The sequence below is a fragment of the Elephas maximus genome, chromosome 8, assembly GCF_024166365.1.
Source record: "Elephas maximus indicus isolate mEleMax1 chromosome 8, mEleMax1 primary haplotype, whole genome shotgun sequence".
NCBI classification, from domain to species: Eukaryota; Metazoa; Chordata; class Mammalia; order Proboscidea; family Elephantidae; genus Elephas; species Elephas maximus.
This window is the reverse complement of record NC_064826.1, coordinates 83,221,810-83,237,411: the sequence shown is the minus strand read 5'-3', so window position 1 is coordinate 83,237,411 and position 15,602 is coordinate 83,221,810. Positions and strand designations below refer to the sequence as shown.

Below are 15,602 nucleotides of genomic sequence, written 5' to 3'. Positions count from 1 at the left end.
CCTTACCTGGGCTGGCAGAGGCTTACAGCAGCCCAGGAGAAAGGTGACCAGCAAGCCTAGCCTTGCTGAGTTCAGCCAGATAGGCACTGTGAAGAGACTTTAGCTGCTTCAGGAAGAAAGAGTCTGATTCTGGGCGCTGCTGGCCACCCAGCCTACCAAACCAACCTCTTACAGGCTGGGCAGCGGGTAGCCCACCAGCTGCAGCTAGAAGACAACAACAGTCGTCAGCTCTAACAGCCCAGAGCCCCTCGAACACAGTGTTCCAGGGAGCCCAGTGAGGGCTGGGCACCCAGCCAACTTTGGCGGTTGGTATCCTGCAGCTGGGAACAACCCTCCCTGCTGTTTTTCTCTCTCTGGGGCATTAGGGAGGATGATGGTGGATGTGAAAGATGAAGAAAAGGAAAAAAGGCAGACCCCAACATCTGGGCAGCAGCACAGCCCCCTTTGAACAAGCATGAATGGAACTTTTTGCTGAAAATAGAAGAAAAGCATTCACCCACTTCCACTGATCCTACCTTGCCTTTAAAGGCTCAGCTGATGGGAATTATCCTAGTTATCCGTGGAATTTAACAGAAGAATTTCCCCACCCCTCTTTAATTCATAAATATTTGAAAAAGGAATAGCTTATATAAGTGGGTTAACCAGGCAGTGCCATTTTGGTCACTTGGGGATGAATTGTTCATCCCAGTTAGCATTTACAGAGCTTGTACTATGTACACAGCATTGTAGGTGGGCTCCACGGTAAGTACCACGCCGTAGGCATAAAAGGTGTACAAAAGCAAAAGGTACATGAAATAATATATTTTTTAAAATGCACAGCAGAGAGCATGATATTTAAATGTACACAAAGTAATGCAAACTGGATCCCTAAGTATAGCAGGTGAGCTTACTGTCAGCTAGGTTGGTGTGTTTTTGATCTGCTTTTGACCAAGAGGACAGAGAATAAATAGTATGGTGGATACAAGGAATAACCTGTTCTATTTAGGAATAATCCTTGATTGTGTCTTCTCTCTTATCTCCCTTTCTTCCTCCCCCTATTTTCAATTCATTGGCAAGTTGTGCTCATTTTGTCTGAAAATACAGCTCAGATCCTCCACATATCCTCAGCTCATTGGCTGTTCTGAGCCATTGACATCTCTAGCCAAGACGATAGCAGTAGTTGCCTAAATGGCCTCCCTACTCCCACTCTTGCCCATTTTCCACAAAGAAACCAAAAAGGACTTTTGAAAATGTACATCAAATCACCCACTTCCCTTCTTTAAATCTTTAGTAGTTCCCTGTGTTGTCAGATGAAAATCTGGGTATACCATGGCGTGTGCGCTCTCCAGGCTTTTTCGCATGAAAGCCATGCATGAGTGGCTCTATCTCAACCTTCAGGTCTCAGCCCAAATATGACCTCAAAGAAGAACTGTCCCTGGTCACCTTTCTAAAATGACCTCTCTCCCACAGTTCTTTCTCATTTCTCCGTTTGTTCCTTGAAGACTCTTTTCATGACCTTCATTATTCATTTTTTTTTTTTTAAGTCACTGTTGTTTGTTGTAGTAGTATTTGTTGTTCATTGACTAAATCCCCAACTAGTATGTGTGCTTCAGGAGGTCAGGGACCTTGTCTGTCTTGCCCAGAGGAGTCATCCCAGTACCAGGTGTATAGTAGGTGCTCAATAAATATAAAGAGAAAAGTAATTAAACCATTGTACTTGGATCAGAGGTGGGTAATACATGTTTTGGAATTTAATGTCACTGTGAAGTTGGAGATTAGAAGGAAGCTAGAGAGTTCAGGGAAGACCTTCAGTGAGAAACAGAGAGGTTCAGACTTGGTACCAAACCGAAAAAACCAAACCTGTTGCCATCGAGTTGATTCCAACTCATAGCGACCCTGTAGGACAGAGTAGAACTGTCCCATAGGGTTTCCAAGGAGTGTGTGGTGGATTTGAACTGCTCACCTTTTGGTTAGCAGCCAGAGCTCTTAACCATTACGCATGAGGGTTTCCAGACTTGGTATGAAGTAAGCAATAAATAGGCCAAAGCATGGCATATGTTGTTTTTATATTTTTTGAGACTCATTTTCTTAGCACTTGTGTCCAAATTGGATTGGGTTAGGGAGACGCTGGAATTGTTACCAATCGCCAATCTGACACAAAGTGTCCTTGTCTTTTCCCCGAGTAAGAATATACACGAAGACAAACTTTATCTCCAGCAAGCTTTATTTTATTTGAGTCAAACAAAAGGAGTCAGCGGGGAACTAAGCCTCTCCAAAAGACTGACTGGAAAAGGGAAGCAAGGCTAGGGCTTATACAGGTTTGGTGGAGACAAAAGAATAATGAATATTTAGTGGGCTTCTTTCAAGGAGCGAGTACTTCTCAGACATGGAGCCCGCTGATATTCAGGATCTAGCCCTCTCTGCAGCCCTTGGCATCACTTTTATGGCATATAGCGCAAGCACACTGATCTTAGGCATTAGATCGCCATATTCAGAGGGCTAAGGAAGGTTAAACAACGGCCACACTTTGTTCTTCTGCGCATGTGGAGCTTTATAAGGGGGGAAGGGACTAGAAAAACACTAAGAAGGACATAGTAATTCACAGGTTGTTTCAGCCTTATCTCATGTTGACAGAGTGTGGTTCCTGTTTACCCAATTTCTAGATAGTGATCTTTTAACAGAAACCCTGGTGGCATAGTGGTTAAGTGCTACAGCTGTTAACCAAGAGGTTGGCAGTTCAAATCCACCAGGTGCTTCTTGGAAACTCTATGGGGCAGTTCCACTCTGTCCTACAGGGTCATTATGAGTCGGAATCAACTCATCGGCAGTGGGTTCGGTTTTTTTTTTTTGGAATCTTCCTACCAACACAGTTAACCCTATCTGTCTCAGAATTAGGATTGTGTAGGAGGTTATTGTACCACTGCAGAAAGGGTGATAAGGACTTGGATAGGGAGGTGCTGTGGAAATACGGGAGAAGAGGTGGATTCAAGATTCCACAGTTTGGAATTCTGTGGTGGCAATGCACCAAGCAATCCAAATATAAAACTTGTGCTTCTTTTATTATATGAAATTTAAACTGTCAGTAAAAGCAATACATGTATATATATATACTTATACTGTATTATATGCACACATACACAAGGAGCACTGGCGGCACAACGGTGCTTAACTGAAAGGTTGGTGGTTCGAACCCACCTAGAGGCTCTACAGGAGAAAGACCTGGTGACCTGTTTCCATAAAGATGACAACCAAGAAAACCCTATGGGGCAGTTCTACTCTGTCACAAATGGTCACTGTAATGGATTGAATTTTGTCACCCCAAAATATGTGTCAACTTGGTTAGGCCATGTGTAGTTGCCCTCAATTTTGTGATTTTCCTATGTATTATAAATAATAATCTCTGCCTGTGGTTAAGAGGATTAACCCTTAACCAGGTCATCTCCCTGATCCAACGTAAAGGGAGTTTCCCTGGGGTGTGGTATACACCACCTTTTATCTATCAAGAGATAAAAGGAAGGAGAAGCAAGCAGAGAGCTGGGGACCTCATACCACCAAAAAAGAAGTACTGGGAGCAGAGCACGTCCTTTGGACTCGGAGTCCCTGCATGAAGAAGCTTCTAGTCTGGGGGAACGTTGATGAGAAGGCTGACAGAGAAAGAATGTCTTCCCCTGGAGCTGATGCCCTGAATTTGGACTTTTAGCCTACTTTACTGTGAGGAAATAAATTCCTCCGTTAAAGCCATCCACTTGTGGTATTTCTGTTATAGCAACACTAGATGACTAAGACAGTTACTGTGAGTTGAAATTGACTCAATGGCACCTAACAACAGCAAAATATATTTATACATATATATGTTTATATATATTTGTGTGTGTATATATATCTTTTTTTCTTTTAATACAACTTCTCATGTAAAATTGTTAGAAGCCTTCATATGTAGTCCAACTCACTTTAGTGAAGCTTAATACTGAAGATGTCTGGATGGGCTTAGGTTAAGAGGAGAATTGAGATTAAGTATTTTCACTGCCATTAAATTAATAAATGAGATAATGAGAACATGCCCAGTGGTATTAATTAATTTGTCATCTGAATAACAAAAAATAGTGCTGATATTTAAATTTTATGAGTCTATCTACTTAAATTATATTTTTCTGCCAAATTGCTATCTGAGAGAAAATTATCTGAAACAGCTAATGATTTCTAATACATTTGTTTAATATTGTTCCTTTCTTTCTTTCTTTTTTAAGCAATTGAACAAGATGAAGAAAACAGTGACAAACACATAGCTGTGCCAGAAGCTGAAGGTGTTCCACAGTCTCAGGTAAAGAAAACTCTGTGACAGACCACACTGTGTCTTTGTGTCAAGAGTGATGAGATAGTGCAGGAAAGCTCAAGTGATACAGGTTTTTACGTTTTGTATTCTATAAATGCAGTCATATTACTGGGAATAAAGTGCTTTTTTTCATATGAAAGTATTTCCCAAGAAGGTCCCTGATAGGCATTGAATTGTGCTCTCCAAAAATATATGTTGTAAATCCTATACTTGTGGTTATAAGTCATTTGGGAATGTGTTTTCTTTGTTATGTTAATGAGGCAGTGTTAGCGTAGGGTGTGTTTGAGTCAATCTCTTTTCAGATATAAAAGGAACAGATTAAGCAAGAAGAGATGGGGAAAGATAGATGCCATGCCACGTGAAGATCACTTACCGGAATAGAAGCTGAAAAGAGGCAGAAGAGAAAGCAAGCCTCTACCTAGAGTTGATGTCCTGACTTTAACAAATTTCCATTTGTTAAAGCCACCCACTTGTGGTATTTCTGTTATAGTATCACTAGATAACTAAGTCTCTAATTTGCTAGTCATATTTGTAATTTGATTCACGGGAGAGGGACACATAGGGAAACATACCTTCCTGTCCACACTTCCCAGAGAAAGCAAAGAAAGTGAATGAAGAACCAGGAAGAGAGGACACCCGTAAGGGAGACCATCTCCTGGAGATGCCAGCAGAGAATCAGCTAGCTGACAGCATTACCTGCCGGGGTTTACCTGGACAAACTAGTGTGATGCCTGTCTGCCAAAGATTCTGTGCAACCACCCAATATCTGAATTATGGCATGGATGTACTTTTGGTAGCAGCTGACCTCCAAGTACTGTTGCAGTGTAAGAACATTGGACCCTCCAGTATTATGCACTGTTAAAACTTCATATAAAAGTAGAGCCTTTAAAGATTTTTAACCTGGTTGACCCATTGTGCTTCACCTTTGAAGTTCTAAATGTTGATTCTAAACAAAATAATCACATTAATGTTTTTAGTCATGATTTCACAGGTTGTAATGTTTTAATAAATTCATATAAAGAATTATTTTGCATGATAGTATTGAAAATATATATTGCACACATTCATTTTGAAATTATATTTCAGGTTTCCAAGCATACCTAGGCAGGTATTCCCTGGTGCAGTGTATTTGCCAATTTATCTATGGTTTCTTAAATCATTAAATTATTAGTAGGTTAAATGTTTCTAAATTTACATTGCTGCTATTCTTTGTCTTGAACAGATTCTATGAGGGAAAGTCTGTTCTAATGGAATTTTATTTCTCCAAAGGATACACAGGCTTTGCTCTGTGACTTTATTCAGCAACTTTGACATAACTGTACATCTACAGACGTGTAAAGGAATGAAATCAAATGTGAGTGGGTAGTTAGATCAGGAGTAGATTCTCTTTAGGTTTAGTCAAGAGTAAGTTCATTGGAAGGTGTAGTTATAGGTGTTACAGGCCCAGGCTGAAGAGGGAGGAAGGCAGCTGTCATTTTCCCAGATGTGTTGGAGGAAGCTTGATCGGCTGCCACTTGAACCACCAGTTTTATTGGTTTGGTTCTGCAGGTCCATGTATACAGGTGTTCTGGGTAGACTCATCAGTAGTTTAAGTCATGTGAGGTGAGCTTAAGAAAACTTTGAAAATTTCACTATCATATACCAGGCAGAATTAGAAATAAGTGTGTTTGTGTTCATACTCATGTGTGTATACATATATGTATAATTTCACATAAAATTTATTTATTTGATGCCTGATGTATATACATGTAATTGAGCACCTGTATGCCAGGAACTGTGGTAAATATTGCAACTTTTCAATCTTTATAAAATAAATACTGTGTGTATCACCAAAAACCATAAATAAACATTGTATCATAGCAGTCTTTGAACTTAAGTATATTTTAAGCATGTTGAGTGGAAATTGAGTTCTCATTCCTTCTCATTACATGTTGAGATATATTACTGTGGTGAAAATGCGCCTAGGCTGTTGAAAGCTTTGGGTACAAAAAGAGTCAAGATGTTCACTAACCCCAGAGAGACTGGACCTTGGGATACACAGGTTTCCCATCTTCCAGAGAATTCTATTCCCCCCACCCCCACCCCTTATGTTGGCTCCTTTCTTCTTCTCAGTCTAAAAATATCTTTTCTGCCTAAGAAACTTCCTGTTTTAATTGTGTGAAGTGTGAGCAGAGTGAGGAGAGTTGATTTAGGCTTGGTTTTCATCCCAGCCCTTCCTCATAACCAGTGCCTTTGGGCAGGTTCCTTAGCGTCTCCAAGCCTGTCAGTTCCCTTCAGGTGGCACCATGTCTTTGTTACCCCTGTGTACTTACCAGCCCAGGCAGTACCTGGCATGCTTGGTCTTCGTCTCTGTAAAATGGAGATATTATGAAACCCCAGGAATGAACCTTCCCAAGCTTCCATTGCCTCGCCTCTAAAATGACGGGGCAAAAAAACAAACCAAACCTGTTGCCGACATTGATTCTGACTCATGGCATCCCCGTGTGTTAGAGTAGAACTGCTCCATAGGGTTTTCTTAACTGCCATCTTTACAGATGAAGCCCTGGCAGTACAATGGTTGAGTGCTCGACTGCTAACTGAAAGATTGGTGGTTTGAACCCACCAGTGGCTCCGTAGGAGAAAGACCTGATGATCTTCTCCCATAAAGATTACAACCTAGAAAACCCTGTGGGGCAGTTTTATTCTGTCATGTAGGGTCACTATGAGTCAGAATCCACTCCAGGGCACCTAAAAACAACAACAATCACCAGGCCCTTCCTCCACAGTGCCAATGGGTGGTTGAAACTGCCAACCTTTATGTTAGTAATCAAGTGCAAACCATTTGCACCACCCACGGACCTTAAAATGGGGGGCAGGAGTCATCAAAAGATTCCTAAGATTTTCTGATGTCCCAGTATAGTGACTGAGGCCTGTAATAGTAACACCCGGGGGTTAGTAGTCCCTGGGTAGTGCAAACAATTAATGTGCTCAACTGCTAACCAAAAGGTCAGAGGTTTGCACCCACTCAGAGGCACCTTAGAATAAAGGCCTGGTGATCTACTTCCAAAAAATCAGTGACCGAAAACCCTGTGGAGCAGAGTTCTGCTTTGACACACATGGGGTTGCCATGAGTCAGAATCAACTCGACAGCAACTGGTTTGGTTTTTTTGGTGGGGGATTAGTAAACCTGCCTTTATCAACACATTCTCTATCATGTGCACTTCTTGTTGTGGATACTTCTCAGTTCTTTCTCCAGTTATCCAAGGGCATGTTTTTTTTTCCTTTCCAACGAGGGAGAGTTTTTTTATATTTTCTTTTTCTCTCTGGAGAAATTTGGGAAAATAAATACTTGCTGACCTAAGATGATGATTATTATTATTAGTATGAACTGTCATCTGAGTTTTCCTGGAAAGTATTCTTAATATGTTTTGTCTGTTTCGGAAATAGATTGCATATAATTGAGTAATGCAATGTATGGTTCCAACCCATCAGTTACTTTTTTTTGTTTGTTTTTTGTTTTTTATTCTGTCATTTGCAATTTATGTTCAAAATAGCAACAAAAAAAAAATTTTTTTTCTACTATTTTATGAATTTCTATTCAAGGTTTAGTTTTTAATGAAATTAATCTATTAGGTAGTAATCAATAAGAATTTATCCAAATACCCTGCATTTGTCTAGCAATCTGTTATTGGAAAAGTGCTTTCATAAAAGGTAGACTCCTTTATCTTAGTTTTTCTTCCCTTAGCAATTTTTGCATGGTGTTTTACCTGGATGTTTTAGAAAAGGTGATTTTTAAAGTTAAGGTAATGCAGACAATGTTTTCATACACAGATCTGTTCTAGTTCACCTTTTTTTATCACATAAAGTTGTTCCCTTATCATCCGTGTGGCCTCTCCTAAGGGAATACTGTCCAAGTGTCATTTTACCACTAAAAGAATGGACCCAACATTTTTTGACTCCATTTATAAAGGAAACAGACTTTTCATTTACATTCATAACATTTCTCTTCTCAAATACTGAAAATCATATGAATAGTTTTAATAATACATTACAGAGATTATTTTTTTCCTTTTAAGAAAAAGAAGCAGGCCTTGAAAGAAGGCTCTTAAATAACTCTCCTGACAGTTACACATTAATCTTTTATTTTTTCTTGGCATAGCAGTCTTAGGTAAACTGTTTATAATTAGTTTCACATAGATAAATTAAATAGACCAGGAATATGGAAGTCTAGATCAAGCGCTGTTAGTTATCTTGGTTCTCCTGTCATAACAAAGCTCCCAAAATATATTAATAAATTCATGGGTTTCCTGAATTAAATCACTAAATTATGGAGCTATGAAAGGGATCCCCTGAGAACGTCTGGCTTAGTGTGATGCTTCCAAATAGGACTGCCCTTAGAAACCATCTAGGACATATGGCCATCTCTCTGGGTTTAAAGTTCTCTGGAGAAGGAAGAAGCACTCATAACCCTCCTTGAAAGCCTTTTTTGATAGTTGTTAGAGAATTGATTATCTTGTGAAAATGCATCTAGAAATTATGTGGAAACCAGAATATTAAGAGAGCAATATACCTTTTTTTAGTTATAAGATGTGAAGTAAATAGGAAATGGTTAAATTAATCTGAAACTCATTTCTAAAACTGTTAGCATTTTGGTATTTAAATTTGATTTGTCAAGTGCACCCAAGTATCTGGTTCTAATAAAATACATTTCCTCATGAGAGAAAAGTCTATATTTAGGATCGCAATCATATGGCATGAACGAAGTTCCGTAAAAACTCAAGTTTGCTCAAAAACCTAAAAAGAGTCAGGACTTCTTAAATTACCTCTGCTCAACCCTACCCTTCTATTGCTAATGCTATTATTGATTGTTAAAAAAATGTATGTGGGACCCACAGGCAGAAAGAAAGGCTTATCTCCAAATCAGAGTCTGTGCAATCACAGCCCAGTTGCTTGGGGGCATGGACTGGCGAGAAGATGTAAGTAAGAGGTTTGCCTCACATGCCAATTTAGTTAGCTTCATGATGTTCTCACCTGTGCACCACTCTTGCCCGGGCCCCAGCCCCCACACACCCTCTGTTATCCAGGAAGTCCTCACTGGAGAGCAGAGAGAGATTAAGACTGATCCATCACACTACTGAATAAACAACTACAGAGCAGGTCCTAATGATGCTGGGCTACGAAAGGAGTGAGAAGAAACTTGAGGGCCTCTGTCCTTGTAGGTGTCCCTGGGTGATGCAAACCATTAATGCTCTCAGCTGCTAACCAAAAGGTTGGAGGGTCAGGTCCACCCAGAGGCGCCTCAGAAGAAAAATCAGCCATCAGAAACTCTATGGAGCACAGTTCTACTCTGACATACACGGGGTCACCGTGAATCAGAATTAACTAACTGGCAACTGGTGTCATGTAGGGACTAGAACTGCTCTTCAGAATATGATTGTGTGCAAAGCTGGTAACCAGTGAGTCCTGTCTTTTTATTTCTGTTGTTCACCCCATACATTGCTTCATGTTATCATTCTCATAAGGAGCCCTGGTGATGCAAGGTTAAGTGCTCGGTTGCTAACCAAAAGGTTGGCAGCTTGAACCTACCAGTGGTTTTGAAGGAGAAATGACCTGGTGATCTGCTCCCATAAAGATTATAGCCTAGGAAACCCTATAGGACAGTTCTACTCTGTCCTGTAAGGTCGTTATGAGGCAGATATACCATCTAAGAATACCAGTTTAAAGGAAAAGTGAGGAAAGCTAGCTGATTTAGTTACTTTATATAGCTCCTTTGAATTTTTAGTATTTATATTCAAATAAACTTTTCTCAGTCCCACTTCTAAAGCTTGCGTCTTTAGTATTTGTTTAGCTTGAGCAGTGGTTTTTATTTTATAAAATATCAGTATATTTTATAAATTCCCTCAGCAAAAGATCAGACTGTTCAAGAAAAAAAATATTTTTTGTGATGCTATTTCAGTAGAATTAAGTCTTACAACTTCTTTTTTTTTTACCTTTCAAAAACTTATTTTTGTTTTGTTTCCAATTCAACTAAGAGTTATTAGTGTGTTATACAAGGTCAGGAAATAAGACGATCCACATGAATGAATTTTATACATAAATTCATTTAAGTTTCAAAACATTTAAAGGATGTTAATCATTTGTGACTAGAAACTCCCCCAAACAGTTTCCTTGCCTTCTTAGTTTAAAGGAGGATACTTAATACCATTGATGCTTTTTTACCCTCTCTAGTATTGATTAAAATCAGAGTATCTTCCTGATCAGCCCATATATTTAGCATTGTCTCAGGTTTTTTTTTGTTTTTCAGGTTATGGGCTCCATTAAAATCCTGACAAACAGAAAAATGCCCTAAGGAGAGTGGCTAGGATGGTAAAAGGGTATAAAAATAAACTCAACCTGGTAAAACCTAGTGCCGTCAAGTCGATTCCGACTTACAGCGACCTTACGGGACAAAGTAGAACTGCTCCATTGAGTTTCCAAGGAGCGCCTGGCGGATTCGAACTGCAGACCCTTTGGTTAGCAGCTGTAGCACTTAACCACTATACCACCAGGGTTCCAAATAAACTCAAGTGGGCCTTTAGTAATGCTTGACAACCTTATTCCCTAGTCCACTCTCTTCTCTTAGGCTAGGAGTTGAAAAACCATGGCCCACTGGCTAAATCTGGCCCACCTCCTATTTTTATAAATAAAGTGTTATCGGAACACAGCCATGCTCATTCATTTATGCATTGTTTCTGGTTGCTCTTGCACTACAACTACAAAACTGAATCATTGTCTCAGAGACCCCATGGCTTGCAAACTCTAAAATATTTATTACGTGGTTCTTTACAGAAGAAAATTTACCAGCCCTTGTAACTTAGATGACTGTTTCATACCTGCAGCATCATCTACCCATAGTCCTTACTCTCAGCTAATAACTTGACTTCTTATTTTTCTGGGAAATAGATGTTGTCGGTAAAGAGTTTCCACCACCAGGTATGTCAACCTACCTGCATGCGGGTACTTCACCTACCCTCATGTTACAGTAGATGAAATATTCATATTCATGTTTCTGTCTGAGGGTAGATCTTATCCTGTCTCTCCTACTCAAGGACATTACTCCTGAAACACCTCCTGTCCACCTGCATCATCAAATTTCCCTCTCTACTGGATGATTTCTAATAAAGATACAAAAATACTGGAATAGCTGTCATCTTAAAACAGATAAGCAGAACTCCACTTGACATCACTCTTCAGCTGGTGCCCCATTTCTTACAGCAAAACTCCTCAAAAGAGTTGTCTCCCATTCCCTGGTAATCAGGCTCTTGTCCCTGCCACTGCAATAAAAAAGTTGTTTTCAAAGTGGCCGATTATTTTTGTCAAATTCAATCTCAGTTATTTTGAACCCATCTTATTTGGCATTTCAGCAGCATTTGGTAGTTTTTTACTCTCTCTTCCTTGAAACACTTTCTTCACTACTCTCCGCATACTCCTAGTTTACTCCTCCAAGTACTCCTCCTCGTCTCCTTTTCTGATTTCTCCTAATCTTCCCAGTATCTACACATTAGTTCCTATATTTTTTCTCCTCCCTGTCTACATCACTTCTTTGGAAACCTCATTCGGTTGTCTGGTTTTAAATACCATGTACACAGTGATGACTCCCAAATTCTTATCTCCGGTATGGACTTCTCCCCTGAACCTGTAGACTGCCAACCCAGCAACTCCATTTGGATGTCTAATGGGCATCATACTTCCAAACCTTCTCCCCTAGTCTTCCCAATTTCACTAAATGACAACTCCGTCCTTCCAGTTGCTGAGGCTGGAGACTGCCTGCTCTACCTTTGACATATATCTGGTTTCTAACCACTTCTCACCATCTCCACCACTGCCACTTCTAAGCTACTTCCATCTCTTGTCTGGAGACCAGTATAGCTTCAACTACTGCCCTCCCCCACCCCACCCCCAACAGTATTTTCTCAACCCAGAAGTCAGAACAATCTTGCTAAAGTATAAGACATATTATGCTAAATCTCTGTTCAAAACCTTCCAAAGGATTCCCACCTTGCTTATTAAAAAAAAAAAAAAAATCCAAAGTCCTTTCACAGCTTCCAAGGAAACTGTGTATTCAGGTCCACATCATCTCTCTTCCCAGTTCCACCACTCTACCCCTGACCAAGGAGCCCTGGTGGTGCAGTGGTTAAGTAAATAGCTGCTAACTAAAAGTCTGGCAGCTCAAATCCACCCAGCAGTTCTGCAGGTAGAAAGACCTGGTGATCAGCTTCCGTAAAGATTATAACCAATCAGTACTGAAGTCACTCCTGAGGTTCACCCTGCACCCAAAGATTAAAACCAAATCAAACCCATTGCGGTCAATTCCAACTCATAGCAACCCTATAGGACAAAGTAGAACTGCTCCATAGGCTTTCCAAGGAGCAGCTGGTGGATTCCAACTGCTGATCTTTTGGTTAGTAGCCGTGCTCCAGCCGTAAAACAAACAATAATAAACATAGCTCAACCACGTATATGAGACTAAATGGGCACACCAGCCCAGGGACAAGGACTAGAAGACAGGAGAGGACAGGAAAGCTGGATGAATGGAAATGTGGAACCCAAGTTTGATAACGGGAGGGTGTTGACACGTCTCAGTATTGGCAACCAATGTCACAAAACTGTGTGTATATTAATCGTTCGGTGAGAAACTAATTTGCTCTGTAAACCTTCATTTAAAGCACAATTAAAAAAAAAAAAAAGGTCTCTGAAAAAAAGATTACAGCCAAGAAAACCCTATAGGGCAGTTCTGTTCTGTCACATGAGGTCACTATTAGTCAGAATCAACTGGACAGCACCCAATAACAGCAACCGCTGACTAAGTCCACTCTAGCCATGCTGCCCACTTTGCTCTTCCTTGACCATGTCAAAAACATCCAAGCCCTGGGCCCTTGGACTTGCTATTACTGTGCCTAGAACACTCTTCATCTGGATATCCACAGCTTCTCTTCCTCACTTCCTTTAGGTCTCTACTCAAATGCCATCTTACTAGAGACTCCTTCCCTGACAATCCTAGCTTAATAGCACCTCCAGTCATTTCTGTGTCCCCTTGTTGTTGTTAGTTGCCATTGAGTTGATCTTAACTCGTGTTACAGAGTAGAACTGCTCCATAGGGTTTTCTTGTTTGTAATCTTAACAGAAGCAGATCGCCAGACCTTTTCCTCCATGGCACCCCTGGGTGGTACCTTTAGATTAGCAGTTGAGCACAAATTGTTTGTACCACCCAGGAACGTTTTCTGTCCCCTTGCCCCACTTTATTTTCCTTCTTATCACAATTACCACCTGATATTTCATATCTACTATTATATAACATATAGATATGTACATATAGATATAAATATCTTCATGTAGACATTACGTAATGAATGTAAGCTCATGATATGAAGTATTTGGTTTTTGTTGTTTTTTACTACTGTATCCTCAGAACCTAGGGTAGGCCTTCACACATAGTGATTACTCAAATTTGTTGAGTGAATGAGTACCTTTAGCACAAGCTGTTAAGGCCATGAAGCTTTGGTTCACTTGCTGGCCCTTTCCCCATACTTGGTCATGCTGCTTTAGTGCATTCAAACTCTGCAGGTTGTAATGGATAAAACAAAGGTTCCATGGTTTTGACTGCTTCTGCCAAGTGAAACTTCAGATTACTCTATGAGATCATGGCCTGGTATGTCAGTGTGAACCATTTTGGAAAGAATTTGCAGAAAAACAGGTCATAATTTTTGTGTTAGTTTGAATATAACTAATCCAAAGGTCTAATCCAAAGTTCTAGATTTCCCTCCCTCCTAGAGTTATCATCACTGAGGTGCTTTGGCAATGAAAAATATGATGCTTTATGGATCATTTCCAAACCCTGATGAATGAAATTTTAAGCTTCTTTTTTCATTTTTAATAAAAAGATACCACTGTATTTCCTGCAAAATTAGAGGTATTTTACTAATGCCCCATAGTAATTTTCCATTTGTGAAAAAAAAAAAAGTCATTTTGTAGTCTTGTTAACTCTGTAATTGTATATGGACTGATGTTGTGGCCCTAAAGAATAAGAAGGTCCTGTCCTGTTATTTTTAGGACTCTGTATCACTTTACCCTGTTTGCCAGAGTGGTTCCTGACTAACTTTCCCAGGAGTTTTAACCTCTTGTTAGGCTCTGCTTCTGTAACAGGAAACAGGCTGTCAGGAACAAACAAATAGTGGTATATCAGGCACACACTCAGTAGCAAATGATTTAGTTTGCTCTGCCCTTCACTCCCATAAAGCAGACTGATACATGATCTCAGCCTGAAGTCTTTTGGCGCGACATTCCTCAATTGAAATAATATAATTTTAGTTTCGCAGAGGCAAAGCATTTTACCAAGCATTTACAGGCGACGGCAAAGATGAGTTTACTCTGAGGCGAACTTTGCAGTGGTGTCATGTCCTGGGACTGCGGATTTAAGTATATCTTTGCTTTTTCTCCAACTCTTAAGGCAGGGGTGATGTGCAAGCTTCAAGAAAGAGATGATATCGGACGAATTGAACTGGTCCAGAAGTTGGCAAGAGAAAACTGTCAGCTTTTGCAGACGGACAAAAAAGAGCTGGAGAAATCTGAACACGTAAGCCCTTTTCCTCTTGGGAGTGCAGGTTTGAAGGGGTAGAAAATGCTTCTGCTGGGTTGTATGTTCAAGGGAAAGAATAATTTGTTTCAAATTCTTCAGGGTTTATTTATTTATTTTGACTCTCTGTTTTAAAGCATCCTTCTTAGTGAAAAATGGCAGCTGCTTATAGCTCTTAGCCAGTGGTTTATGGTAGTGGATTCCTAAGAGAACTCTTCTCAAAATTCAAGTATGTAGAAATATAAGCACACATTTAAGTAGATGTGAATGCACCTCTATTTATGAATCCAATTTGTTGGCTTTCAAATGTGGCCTTGGAAGTTTTACCCCATCAGATAGTTTGGAGAATATGAATTTTAAGAAATAATTCCAGTGTATTTTATGTTTAGTATGGGTGTGGATCTAATGGTCAAATGCATGTATCCTAAGTCCCTAGAAATAGATAAGAAAAGAAGAACAGATCATAGATGCTCTCACCAAATGGGAGGGTCAGAAGGGAGTTTTCCCAGTAATTTATGAGAGCTTGTGTTCCAACAAGAGTTATATTGTTTGGATATAGTTAAAACCGGAGGAAAGTGACGCTCTGCTGTTCCTCCTGAAAGCAGTTATTCAGACTGAGCCTTATAATTCAGAAAGCTGCCGTCACACTGGGAAGACAATGGGGCCACTTTCTTCTGCTACATACACATTGTTGTCTGT

General features: G+C 39.9%; 1 protein-coding gene across 2 annotated transcripts in view; it reads left to right on the top strand.

Annotated features, from left to right (window-relative positions):
- The window catches only part of RAPGEF5 (Rap guanine nucleotide exchange factor 5), a 271,965-nt gene that overhangs the window by 142,476 nt on the left and 113,887 nt on the right, over positions 1-15,602 (top strand). For both annotated transcript variants that reach the window (XM_049894492.1, XM_049894491.1), the window contains exons 8-9: positions 4,227-4,300; positions 14,778-14,903. In XM_049894492.1, coding sequence (XP_049750449.1) covers positions 4,227-4,300; positions 14,778-14,903 — 200 coding nt within the window. The remainder of the gene's footprint in view (positions 1-4,226; positions 4,301-14,777; positions 14,904-15,602) is intronic.